Source organism: Ctenocephalides felis, unplaced genomic scaffold, assembly GCF_003426905.1.
Source record: "Ctenocephalides felis isolate EL2017-DRISC unplaced genomic scaffold, ASM342690v1 CF-g0.4_SCAFFOLD_01886, whole genome shotgun sequence".
Classification (NCBI taxonomy): Eukaryota; Metazoa; Arthropoda; class Insecta; order Siphonaptera; family Pulicidae; genus Ctenocephalides; species Ctenocephalides felis.
Window position 1 is genome coordinate 47798034 of NW_020538040.1, and position 14987 is coordinate 47813020.

At 30.2% G+C, this 14987-nt stretch overlaps 1 protein-coding gene across 1 annotated transcript in view; it reads right to left on the reverse strand.

Moving 5' to 3' along the window:
- Positions 1–2323: 2323 nt before the first annotated feature.
- LOC113375025 (laminin subunit alpha-1) overlaps positions 2324–14987 on the reverse strand; it is a 304542-nt gene continuing 291878 nt past the window's right edge. The window contains 11 exon segments of the mRNA XM_026614979.1: positions 2324–2617; positions 5419–5638; positions 7103–7236; positions 7364–7520; positions 9123–9361; positions 9436–9649; positions 10767–10928; positions 10998–11148; positions 11549–12353; positions 13182–13341; positions 13409–13580. Of these exon segments, the coding sequence (XP_026470764.1) occupies positions 2472–2617; positions 5419–5638; positions 7103–7236; positions 7364–7520; positions 9123–9361; positions 9436–9649; positions 10767–10928; positions 10998–11148; positions 11549–12353; positions 13182–13341; positions 13409–13580 (2560 nt within the window). The 3' untranslated portion in view covers positions 2324–2471.

Here is a 14987-nt window from a genome sequence, read left to right on the forward strand (position 1 = left end):
ACATAGGTAGTTTGGTAATCTTTATTTGTTTTCCATCGCTCGAGAAATGCTGTAAAAATAAAAAAAAAACATAGAAAATATTTTGATTGTTCTCTTTGAAAAGCAATAAGAACAAATAAGCTCTTGTGATGATACTTCTTCTCAACGTCGCTTTTAAAAGGCAATCCCATGGCTGCCTTATCTATTTGATACATTTTGTATCAGAAGACAACCCAATGGTTTTTCTTTCTAATAGTAATGCTATATTTTAACTTATTGCTGTATTGCCGACAAGAGCTAGAAATCTGTATTTTCTAATAAAAATCTATATCACATCTGCTTAATATCAGGTTGTCCCAAAACTGAAGCGTTGGCAGAAACAATTTCTGAAAAACTTATCAAGATTCACATTAAAATTTCATAAAATAAAATTTATTTAAACACAATATAATTTTATCAGAAGAGTTTATATATTAATTTTTTATTACAAAATATTTATTTGTATCTAAATAGGCACGTAATTATTATTTTAACAAGTATAAAATATTCACAGATGCTTTCTATTGCATAAATAGCAATAAAAGCATTTATTTCATATTATAGCATTATCATGTAAAATATTTTGTAAAAAATTTTTCAATATAATAACTTTATAATGTTTTAACATTGCATAGAAATACAAATAAAAAATTGGCAAGAATTACTCGCATGATGTTATTCAATTTCAGTTTAGTTTTTAGAATTACTTTGCAGGATTACCCATTTAGAAAAGATACACGATACGACTACATTATATATATATATATATATATATATATATATATATATATATATACAGCGCAAATAGTGATACATTTGGCCCCTTCTCGTTTGAATTTAAGCTAACTAAATTACTTTATACTAGATAATGACTGTAAATGTAAATTTAATTATTAACATGTATTTTATAAATAATATTGGCAGTTCTTGTATGCTGACTTATAACTAAGTTTTAGTTTTATAAAAGTATGTTAAGCTAAAATATATACATCGAACACTTTTTACAGAATTAAGTAGCAAACCTTCTTAACTATGTCATTAAATATGCATTCATATTATTCATGATTTGACTAAAGATAAATTATCACTAACTGTATTGGACATATAAATAATTTTAATAATAAGTAAAGCTTTGTACACATTTAAAACGTTAATATAATGTATAAGGTACATGTACCCTTCAATATCTGGAAGAGAATCTTTGATATGCATTAAGAAATGTGAATTGCAAATAAATATAACCTGAATAGATTAATTTAAAAATAGTATGGTAAATTTTATTCTATAAAAACTATTTATATTCATATTCTTTGGTTTAATAAAATTGTGATATATATTATATTCATAATTATTATTTTCCATTTTAAATGCAACAACGTAACTTACAATCAATAAAGTAACATTAAAGAAGAGCAACCGTTCATGAACATGACTCAGAATATTTTCTACAATTTCTATAATTATGAAATGGTAATTTCATCATCCCGTGTATTTTGTTAAAAATTAAAAACTAAAAGTATTAGTTCAAATTACGTAAAATTGTTTTGGTAATTTATGTAGTTTTTTAAAAAATTATTCAAATTTATTCATATTTATATTAACTCATTCAACATTAATATGACTTCGTGCGTTGTCTATGAAAAAAAATAACATTTATGAAAATTTTCAAAATAAAGCTTCATCCACATATATTTCGAACTAATACTTTGGAACTCATAAAAAAATATGTGAATATTTAGTTCCTTGAAAAGTAATCGGTGTTCAAATTTGATGTACCTAAACTTTTTGTACTTACGAATAAGGTTAAAAAATATTAGGAGCAGGTCGTGAACGATTCTCTCAAAATTGATTAAACGACATTCATGTCAAGATAGTCAAAAAATGACAAACCGTCAATATAATATAAAAATTTGACTTTATATAATTTTACTTAAAGTTACTTAAATATTATTTAAAATGCAATAATTCTCATTTATACAATATTTGTTGTTTCGTTTGCAATCTATAATTTATTATTTATATAAACATTAGATAAGGCTTTATAAATAATATTAATTCTTAATACGTAATAATTACACTATGACTCATAATATGTTTAATGTTTAATTGTTATATAAATACTTTTCTATCATAAACAACAAGAAACTTTATAAAATAAATTATAATTTGTGATTATTGTTCGATTCATATCAATACTGACTAAGCGTTTGCTTTTGATTTCACAAATATTTGAAAATACGTAAGACGTAATAATTATACGTGACGTTCTTAATTTCATTAGCACTGGTCATTATCATTTCCGCAAAGTAAATACAAAATATTTTTAATATTTTTTATGCCAGGATTGACATTTTCCAAACATGAATGTAAAGTAACGATTTTCAATTATCTATTGAAGAGTTATTGATTATTTTAACTAAGTATAATAAAATTATATTTTAGTCTTACGTGCATCAATGTGCAACAGGACATGAACCTAGGAGGACATTGTGCAGACTATCCATGTCCGTCCAATCCTTGATTTTTCCCTCAAGAGCAACATTTCTTATGCATCCATTGAAATTGTCCCTGGTAACTAGACTGCCACTCGTAGCTTCGTCTGAAAGAACAAACATATGATAATATTAAAAGGGTATTCTAGTGTAAAAATAAAAAAAACTATTTTTTTATTTCATATTTTCAAAGTTTAACTATCTAAGAATATGGGTACGAGAAGGTTTTTGAAAATTTGAATTATTTTCGGAGATATAGGCATTTTACTGACTCGGTCTCCATACTGGTGTGGCTTCACGCAAAACTTTAAATGCGTTTTTCTCAGAACAGACTTTTTCAGTACTGTTGACACGACTTCTCAAGTTCTACTCGACCGATTCACTTGAAATGTTCAGAGAGAGTCTTGTTCATAGACCTATCTATAGCCCAAACTAGCATCATTCCCAAATTCCAATTTTTATTATATTTAAAAATTTCGTGAAACTCAAAAAAACAGTAAAAAAGACACTTTTTTTTCAAACAGTCGCCAATTTGTAAAAAAAGATTTTTTTACTCATCGCTAGATCGAGCTATTGCGACAACATTGTAATGTAATAATCTTTTTATTTCTTTTATTTCTGATGGCTAAGAGGGCTGAAATCATGTCAAGACTGAGGTGCCAATTTTTTGTGACCACTCACTTCATCGGCTGCCAGTTTCTTCAATATTCATTTTTTTTTTTTAATTTTTGTATTGTATTTTAATTATATTAATAAACAAGTGGTAAAAAAATTAATAGTAAAAACATTCATTGCTTTCTTTTACGACACTTTAAAAATGAACTAAAATTCATCGCTCTACACTAGAATACCTCCTTAATATAATTTCGTGTTTTTTTATTCATATTTTATTAATGTCGTATCAACGGCTTAATGCGTATTGCTTAAAGCCAAATTATGGGTCAATTCAGCCGTAAAATAGACCAATGTCTATTTTAAAATATTTAATTCTAAATTCCAAAATATCTAACATATGTCTAAAAAGCCTGACTGCGCAGTAATTACAAATCATTTGGACAGTTTTTAGTGATAGTTTATATGAAAAACGCAGGGTAACATAGCCTTGCCATAACTTTGGTCCGTTTTACGGTCGAATTGGACCATTACTTTATTATTAGTGACATTTTCATTTCAATTACACTTTAGTCAGATCGATCAATTGCAACAATGAACCCCGTATCTGGGGTACTCTGTTAAATGGCAAGGATCACAATGTTACAACATCAAATAGTAAAATAATATGAAAAACTTTTTAACAAATTTTGAATTTCTCATATAATTTCGTATAAAAATTCGCCTGACGTTTGGTTTTCATTGTTGCAGCGTTTACAAGAGGAAGTACAATCTAAATGTTTTCCAACAGTAACGTCCATATGCTGTTCTGAGAGAAAAAAAAATTATTGTTGTTACTTCCATTTCGATATCATTTATTTATATTTCGTTTTCAATTTACGATTTCATACTAATTTATTAAAATAAAAATAGATACACAAATTTTAATTGATGTTCACTGTTGTAATGAAACACTGTCATCGTAAAATAGTTATGCGAACAAATCGGACTCATATGAGACAAATCGAAACAAGTATCACATAAGTCATTTTAGTTTATATTTTCAAAAATTTACTTAACGATAATTTGAAGCTACATATTAAAGGAATATAAAAAACCACAATTACTCTTCTATATATATTAACAAATGAATTAAAAAGTTTGAAAGCTTTTTTCTACGTTCAACCACACAAATTCGCTTATCGTTTGCTATTTCTGAGAAACGGTACACATTTGGACAACAACAACGGTTTAATATGAAAGCTCACTAGCTTGTTTAAACTGTATGCCAAAATTAAATAAAATAACTAGCAAACCGGGCGAACTCTGTTTCACCACCAGATGGTTTCACTTTATGTAAAATTTCGTTTAGTGATTAAAAAATGAAAAAAATTACCTGCTGTTGGAAGTGAATAAAAATTTGCACAATACACGTGATTGATTTGATGGTTTCCAATTGAAATGTTAGGAAACGAATAACTTATTTTTTTACATTTTTTGCACAATTTCACAGTGAACATAATGCCGGTTTGTCATATGAAATTAACTGAGCAGAGAACAATGAGTAGCTGTCAAACACATGAGTAGCACTCAAACAAAAAATATTAGTTTGCAGTACATGCTAAGTATCGAAGATGACGATGTATGTAAAAAAAGAAAAAGTGTTTTCCACTTTTCTGTTGGAATCTTTCTTCAAATTTCTTTGTTATAAACCTCACGGAGCCCAAGATCTTTCCAACGAATGCAAAATCGTCGAAATCGGTTCGTGCGTTCAGGAGTTATATCGTCAGGAAGGAAAACCCGACTTATTTTTATATACGCTAATAACAGAGTCGTCGATATTGGCAATGTAACAATGTGCTCATAATTAACAAATCATCGAAATATGCTTATATCGGTACGATATAACTTTTACAAAAAATGCATTTTGTTCAAAATTTAAAAATTTTATATATACAAAATAAACACTAGCTTCTGCCCAACAATTTTATTGTTTTGGACCCGAATTTGCAAGACAGCTTCGTCTATATTTAGCGCAAGATTCATGAAGTGTGCAAAAAATACTTTCCATGGTAAACCAAAATTATCAGTGTTTAAAAACTAAACTTCGAAGACTCAGTAAATTTTTTAAAAAATATACATAAAAAGAACATAATCTTAAACGCAAAATGGTTTTGAAAAAAATGTAAAATTTAATTTACACTAGATTTGTTTCATATTAAAAGTTAAAATCTATACTTTTTTGTTTTTATGAATTTAACTTTAGAGATTAAAGGAATAATTGCCTTAATAATAAAGTAAATTAAATAATACAAACCAGGCAGTCCTCCTATATATAAAGGACCTTTAAATATAGGCATGTCATGTCCAGGAGGCGCCCTGACTCTTGACCATGGTAGTAGCTGATCAACTCGAATTGACAGTTCTTCAGAATCGTATAATGCCGATATGTTGTGCCATTTATTATCGCACAACAAAGGCAATTCTCTTGCTAATACTAAAGGAGATCCGTTACCAGAATCCACCGACATAATTATCTGCAAATTAAAATAAACCAACGTTGTGAAAAAATCTTGGTAAAAATCATTGACTTTCAATCTTAGTCAATAAGAAAACTTAAGTTAAATCGTATTATCGACTTTTATATATATATATATATATATACAGGGCCGGATTTAGAAATTTGGCGCCCCGGGGCACTGACAAAAATGCCGCCCCATCCCTGAAATTTTACGAACTTTCGAACTATTTTTAAAGCAATCGCGCTGCTTCAGCTGCGTAGGGACAAAATATAGAAGCGCGTAAGCGCCGCGTCGCAGTCTAAAGGATAAACAATGTTACAAAATACTTATATATGTAAACAAAATTTATACTTATTATTATAATAGCTTTAAAATATCTGATAATTTAATGTGCATATGTGCATATGATCACTTTTGTCCGCTAAATGTTTCTTTTTTTTCAAATTTTTTTATTGGATGATCGAAACCGCTAAACCTGCCCCCCACAAATTTAAGCAGTTATTTATTCTGTAATTTTTTTTTGAATGATATTTGACCCTTTTTTTCTAAAAACTGAATTATCATTTTTGGCATTTTGGCCCGTATTTTCAAAACGGTTAGACCTGCCTTGGCCAATAACTAATCAGCACGTCTCCTTATCAATAGGAATTGAATCATTTAAATCGGTTGATCCGTATTCTCGAAATCGGTTGAATAATTACAAAATATTAGATTTGTATTGATGGAGAGACGTGCTGATTAGCTTTTGGCACAGGCAATTACAAAAAATGATAATTGAGTTTCGATATTTCTTCTATGAAATAGCTACGCAGCGCGATTACTTTGCAAAAAGTTCATAATTTTCGAAAAATTTCAAAATACAAAAAATGTATTTTAAAAGTCTTTTTTTTTCATTTTTCAAAAAAATTTAAAGCTCTTTATAAAATGTAATTTTTAGTATGCGATGTTTCAGTAATTTGTCATAAGGCACAATGCCATGAGTCACTAGTTTAATTTTTTTTCGACGCTATAAGTTTGGAAGTGCACAAATTCGTTATTTTAAGAGGGCTTGAGAACTGAAGAACATATTTTTCTCAAACTTTCAGCTTGTTTACGGATTTTTAAATTAGCCAATTTTGATAACTTATTAACCAATTTGATAATGTACGTTCGGAGAAGGAGGCAAGGCAAAATAATAAATTTTAGTTATCGGTTATTTCAGCCCAAATTTTGCATTGCAATCGTATTATGTTTTGTTAATGATATTTCTTGAAATAAAAAATGTTTTTTAAAAAAGTTGATTATATTGTATAGAATTTTTTTCTCACTATCCAAATTTTGCCGCCCTCCAAAATTTGCCGCCCTGGGCAGTAGCCCTGATTGCCCCTACTGTAAATCCAGCACTGTATATATATATATATATATATATATATATATATATATAAATGAACGTTGTTGTGTGTGTGTGATCGTGCGTGTAGATTATGGAATATGTAATACCTTGCTATCATTGATTTCTAAAGACAATGCTGGTTTTCCAGACTGATCAGCAATACTCAACAAGACTCCAGATGTTATCGACGTTCGGAACTCCAATTGCAATTCCAAAACTTTGTTTATAACAAATTCCTTATCTAAAACAAATATATAAATAAATAAAAAGTGGATAAATAAATAAATAAATAAACATATATAATATACTGCTTTAATCATAAAATAATATATACGCAAAGAAATATATTATGATTTTATTGATGTTACCATATACGGCATATGAATCTCCAGCAAAGTAAGATCCTCGTTCAACATTTGGAAAGCATTGTCTCACATTACTAATAAATCCTCCAACTAAATCAATTTTCGCATCGTTGACTTTAAAACTACGAACGCATCCTTTCAAACCACCAAGTTTTTGCGTCTGAAAGAGAGTAATATATGTTTGAATTAGATTTTATGAATAATTAATTAATTTGCAAGTATTTGAAATAAAAAAACAACAAATAATTTAACTATTTATTATATACGTTTTGACACTAAATGTGTGTTATAATTCATCGAGTTAAAAACTTCCAAAAAAATATTTCATTCATAAGCTTCAAAATTAAAAAAAAAACTAAAGGTTATAACAAATTTAATATATCAATAAACACCTTGTTACAAAAGTTATTTATACAACAAATTAGCATATTGTTTCATGAAAAACAAAGCTATGAATAAATTAAAATATAAAGAAAAACTTGCATAATAAATGATAAAGTTATATAGTGACTACATTGAAAATGTAGAAGCAAAGCAAAAGTTTTCTCTTATAAATACCAAGGGTTCACAATTCATCGTGCCAGGGACAAAAAATACCAAATTCTAGAAAATAATAATCCGTGAATTCTGCTTTTTTTCTAAGCGATTATTATTTCCAAGAATTCAGTATCTATTGGCTCTTTGAGACTATTTTCACTTGGAAACTTATTACCATCTAATGAAAATGGTGTGCTTCACATCAGGCTGGGGCGGACTGGATGCCAAAAGTTCTAACCACTAAGCAACCGCCAAATATTTATAATAACTAGCTGTAAGTGGAATTCTGTCTTAAGGCAATAAGGGCATCGTGCCTTCAGGCAAATTGTTGGAACTTCCCGTACCGCAATTCAAAATTCGAGTAATTAAAAATAATCAATAATAATAATCAATAAAAGTTGATCAATGATTTGAAACTTTTAATAAAATTTCGAACTATATTAAATCATTCCATCTTAAATCATTTATTTTGAAATATTTTGAGAAAATTCTAAATTTTTTTTCAAAGCAATCGTACTGCTTTAACTGCATAAAGACAAAATATCAAAGCGCGTAAGCGCCGCGTCGCCTTCTAACGCGTAAACATTGGTATGGAACCCATAGGAATGTAAACAAAATTTATACTTATTGTTAAAATCTCTATAGAATATCTGATAATTTGATGTGCATATGTCTAATGTTCATTTTTGACCGCCAAATGGCTCATTTTTTTACTTTTTCCTGCATATCTCTAAAGTCGTTAGACCTGTCTTTCCAAAAATTTGAACAGTTCTTCATTTAGTTTTTTGAATTATTCAAATCGGACGATCCGTTCTCTTAAAAACTGAGTTACCGTTTTCGGCACTTTTGTTGATCCGTGTTCCCGAAATCGTCGACGAAAATTTCTATCCGAACATACATATATACACACACACACACACACATACATCCATTTTTTCTAAGGTATGCCAAAATGTTCAGAAGGTTTTGAAACGTAAAGATCTATAAAAATTTTCATTTTCGATTTTTTGCGATTACTATAACTTGCCCTAAGGGAAGTTAAAAAACAAATTAACATTTTACGACACAAAAATAGCTCAACAATACATTCACTACAACAAATTATGTTGGGCAAAGATTTGAGTTATGAAGTACTTTTAAAATTGTTAATGATATTTTGGGATCATTTTTCATAGAGTCATATTAAATGTTATTACGCAATGTTTTAGTAAATGTATTTACTAACCATATTTACAGGCATTGGTAGTTCCTTATTCGGCAGTCCTCCAACGTATACAATGGGCGCAACTTTTATTTTATCCGGCAAGTTAGCTTGAGCGCTAGTAACGCCATCCACACTAAGTGTAGCTTTTCTTGATCCCCTTTTAGCCTCATCAGCATAGCTTCTATGTTCCTTCTTACCCTTCTTGCGTTTCTTCTTCTTAGGTTGCGCTTCATCAGTCTGTCGCTTTTCTCTATTTTCATCTTCATAAAAATAATTAATGTTAGGTTTCTGTTACTATCATTGAATTCAAATGTTGAAATAAAAAAATTGATACCATGCGTCTCGTGTAATTCTTCAGAATTTCTTGTTGTTCTAGAACCTGCTCGAGGTGCACTGACAACCAATTTGACGCGATGCCATTTGCCGTCATTCAAGCGAGTTGTTGGCAGTTGTAGGACAGCACGAGTTTTGCTAGATCGAACTTGTAGGATAAGTTGACCGTTTTCTAAAGACAGTATCACGTAATGTCTATGACTGGGTTTCGCCGGCTGAAAATGTAATAATTTTTGTAATTTATACACAGCTTAACATAAACTAAAATATACTAATAAAATGTATGCCATTTATCATGATCGTTATCTATTCAAAAAACAGATAAAAGCTAAATAGAAACTAGGAACTTATATCAAATATGACCATTATGATAATAGATTTTTTGAAAAAATAGTAACTAAATGGAGTAACTTCCTTGCAGTTGATAAACTTATAAATAAGAAGTTAGATTTAGTTATTTGGATAAAATTTTTAAAAAATTTCGAAAACAAACTTATGATAAAGTACATCGCACAAACACGCGTTTGCATATCCCATGCGTCGCCCATTGCTCCAATTTTTACCGAATTTGTATAATACTACCACTTTTCCTGCGCCCATAATATTGTAGCATATTCTTTAAAACTATGATTATCTATTATAATAAAACAGTTCCCTCATAATAGTCTAGAATATTTTTTTAACAATTAATCATATAGAAAAGGCCCGACCGATCTTTATCAAACACAAATCAGAACGATTCCGAATGAAAATCTTTCGAACAGTTTTTGAATTCTTCTAGAACGTAGATAAAAAATGTTGCACTTTTCGGCTAATTATGAAGAAAGGACTTGACTTATCGTCATGTAAAATTGGCAAACGCTAGTCCTTATCAATTTACATCGAATGGCTTTAAAGTTTTTTGGAACAGGTGCGGCCAAGGCCGGTCCTAACCTGAATGCATACATGCGAAAAATGCGGGCGCTCGCCTTAGGGGTGCTTTATAATTTTAATGACTAACTGTAAAAATAGTTAATAAAAATAAAGGAATGAAAACGCCCAGGAAAAAATGGCATGCGGGCGCTGAGGACCCTTAAAACGCTCCTGGGTGCAGCCATTATTGAGAAAACGTCGACAAAAACCAAATAAATCGGCTCACATACACATACACATTTTTCAAACCTGGCTTAAAGTAAAACACATGAAACTAACAAATTCAGATTTTCTGGCAAAAACAAGCTTCTGTTTCGGAAATTTAAAAAGTAAGCTGAAGTGCACTTATTTTTAACCGAATCATACATCATAAAACCCAGATATTACATTGTATAAGTTAATTATTGAATAATAGTTTACCAGTGTCGCAAACAGCAAACCATTTGGATAAAACGTTCTAAAGTCGAACTCGACTGTATATTCCTTCTGCCAAATATTCTTTTTAGCAAGATGAACTTCAGCGTAACTGTCACCACCATCTCCAAACTGGCCGCTGTCCTTTTGAATAGAATGAGCTCCAATCTATAAGACAATTTATATCAATTTTTGTAATAATGAATCATTATGAATAACTATAAGATTGTAAAATACCTTCATACAAGTTTGAGGAATGTTTGAAATTGCGCGTACTGTTGGTTGTGTGTCATTTTGTTCATCGTTTGAGCTACTCATAGACAAATTCGGGCCTAACCGTCCAATGCTCACATTTACGTGTGAAATTGAAGTATTAAAATTCAAAAGCCTAATTATAAAGAAAAAAATAATATTTGATAATTAATAATATATTTAATTCATATATACTGTAATAATTTATCAGTACATTTATAAATATGTGATATAATTATATATCGTGATATATTAATTATATATCGTGTCTCACTAATAAAAAATTAAAGCGCCCACGACATACAAAAACGGCATGGTTATTATTTTCAATTTCAAAAATTCAATTCCCTATCAAGGAACATTTACCAGGCCCTCTCAAATCTTGCCCATGTTCTTAGTATGCCTCTGTTTTGAGGATAATAATAAAAAACAAACCAAAACTACGTATTATTAATGCTAATTTTAAGATGAATCGAACAGCAAAGTTTAGAAAATCTAAACTATTCTATTGAATGTTATTTAGGCCTCATACTTACTTCTTTTCAAAGAGAACTTGTTTGATAGCTCCCACAAGAGGTTTATGTTCAATTCCATAGTTTTGAATAAGACTTTTTATATTCGATGGAATTCCACCAAAATACATACTTCCAGATTCATTAACGCTTAAGTTTCTACTCTGCGGCTTTTTAAGAACGACATTATCTTGCTCAATGTCATCGACAACCAACTTAAAATTTCTTTCGTTTTTCAAAATGCTGATAACATGAAATTCGCCGTCGTTATATGTTTTCTCTGATATCATCTGAACATGCTTTCCCTCTGTCGCAGCAATATTTGTATTTATCTTAAAAAGAATTTTTCCTTCTGAAAGTGAGACAGAGTAAAAACTATTGATTTCCATATCTTCGTTTCCTAAATCACTTGTGCTTGACTCAGAAGTCATATTAGGAATGTTTAATATTAACAAAGCATTCGAATCTCTACTTCTAAAGCCAAATTCGACATTGGCATTCTTTTGCATTGGCATAGATTTATCTAATTTAAGATATCCGTTCCCAGGGAATCCTAATGAAGTAATGTCGGTAAGTCGTGCCTCACACACAAGTTCAACTCCGTAAAATAAATTAGAAGTCAGATCTTGATTAAAATTATTCAGTTGGACTTTGTCTATATTGCCAAGCAGAGATGTAGTTGTAATACTCATTCCTGATATGTCAGTGAAATTTGGAGGTACACCTCCAAAATAGACAATTGAATTGTCAATTGAGGGAATATATTTTTCATCAGTAATAGGAAAGAGTGGATGTTCTTCGTATTCATTCGAATTAATCCGCAATTTTGCTGAAAACAATAAATATTAAATTAAATATTTGATAATTTTATAATTATTATCGAAGAAAAAAATCAGTTCAAATATATACAATGCATTTTTGAGAATACTTTCAATGTCTAATAGGGCAAGGTTGCTCAAGTCGATCACCTAAGGAAATAACGCTGTCATATATAGTGGAAATAAATTTAAAAAAATCTTCGGCGTTCATAGAATATTTATTTAATTGGCTTATAATTAAAAAATACTAAAATTTTATTTCTTTTTATTCATGTATTTTTACGTTTTGGAAAAGGAGAGCTTTCAGTACCATTAAGACGTTATTGGTTAGACCAACTTGATGTTTCGCAAGTTGCACAACAACTCTGCAATATTTATCAGGTTTATCAAAAGTTAAAATTAAATTAATCAAAATTTATTTATCATAAAAAAACAAAACGCTCTTTATAAAACAGGTACGAACAGAATTTTTTGCATAGATATGACTTAAGCAACAAGGTCTTTGAAGTTTGAAATTAGAACTACTAATTACTACTAAATAATTTAAACTAAATTATGACAATTATTTAATGCCATTTAATAAATAAACATTAGTGAATGAAATAAAAAAACCACATAAGGTTTACAAATGAGTCAAAACTAATAAAAAAAAGTTTACATAAAGCTTACTGTTTGATTAGGCTTAATTGTTTATGTCACAAAGCCTTCCAGTTTTGAACGTTTGTTCACCCTACTAAACAGTACTACTTAACACTACCAGATAATGTAATTTATACGAATCATAAAAAATGGCTGAGGTACGACTTGGGCGGTGGTAGACTCAACTCTACTTTACTTACCAATTTCCTTTTGCTTTTGGAATGATCGCAATGCCACTACTTGCACAGATATTCCGTTATTAACCACTTCTGGAGATTTTATCCTTAAAACATTCCCTGTCGAATACTTGATTACAAAGACTAGGTGTCCGTCTTCCAACATTAGAGCAACCAAACGATTCTGTATGAGTATAATAATTATATAAACATGACTACAACAAAGATATATATATATTTTAAACGCTTACTTTATCACGTTCATCTGCTAGAAACAAAAGTGCATCGCTGTCCAGTGTTAATAAACTGAATGACAAGAACATGTCCTTACCATGCTTGGTGAATGAGGTGGATTTCTCCAAGTTTGGATTACTGTAACCGTATCCGTTGAAATAATGATTGGATGTGCACTTATTACTTGGCCTGAAAAAAATTTATTTGCTTACTTCGATACTAATACAAAACAGACACAGACAGAAGAAACTAGTTGGTATTGGTATTTTGCCTTGAGGCAAGTTACACGAACTACCCGATGTATGTAAATAATAGACTTAATCAATAAAAAATTAATTCATGAGTGATTTGAAGTATTTTCTAGAAACAAATTTTCAAAAATCAATGATTTTTATAATAGAACCAGTTCCCGTCCAGGACTCTAATGATTTAGTATGTTCATTAAGACCACGTACTCTATCGTTATACGAGGGCCATGTAAAAAATAAGATTCCCACATTTTTTTCAGGGTTTAGACATTTTTTATTGCAATAAATGTGTATACCATCGGAAAGCTTGTATTTCAAACTATTTTTCTACATAGTCGCCAGATCTTTCAACGCATTTTTTCTGAGGAGTTTTCCACTTCTGAAAACCCGCTTCGAAGAACTCCGCCGCCACGCCCATGCTTGGTCTTCTTCTCCGGCGATTTTGGATGGCTCTTTTGAGTTTTGTTAGTGTCTCGCAGTACCTGTCCGAATTTATAGTGGACCCTTTAAGCATTAACTCGGTAAGCAAGACACTTTTTCGGTCCCAAAACTCGATGGCCTCCCGCTCCTTTGCTCGTCGTGAACGTCCGTGCGTCCTTCGGAAAACTCCCTGCACCATTTGAGGACGTGCTGGACGCTGATGCAAGATTTGCCTTAAACTTCTTCCAACTGTCTATGAATTTCAATAGGTGTAAGCTTTTTCGCGTTTAAAAATTGAATGACTGAATGGATTTTACACCTGGCAGTGACGGCGATTACGCGCTCCATCGCGATTGGCACTAAGCTTTGCAGTGATCTTCCACGTAGTTGGAATGGAGTGGCAAGAATCAACAATGAAAATAGTATTGCCGGATTTCCCCTAGTATCTCGCCCGGCGAGTGTACAGAGTTGGGAACCTTATTTTTTACATGCCCCTCGTGCCAAGTAAATCGTCTAATTTTAATTTTAACAAACGTCAAAAAAACTACTCATTTTCTCAAATTTTGATGATTTTTAAAAATTAAACTACTTTTCGTAAGGCCGTTATATTTTAGTAAGTTCTATAAGACCATGATATATATCGCAAAAAAGTTCCATAAAAATCGGCTTCAATTTTTTTTTCAACAGTTAATTACAAGAAAACGGCTCGGTAGATTTTCACCGAAAACTAATCAGTATCATTCCCAACTAATATATTTCAAACAGTTTTTGTTATTTTAAAATCGATTCGGTAATATAAGCGTAAATGTGGACAAAAAATTTAACACTTTTTTTCTAAATTACAAAGAAACGGCTCAGCAGATCGTCGCACAAAACTGACAAACGATAATACTCATCGAGATACATGAAATAGCTTCTAAAGTTCTGA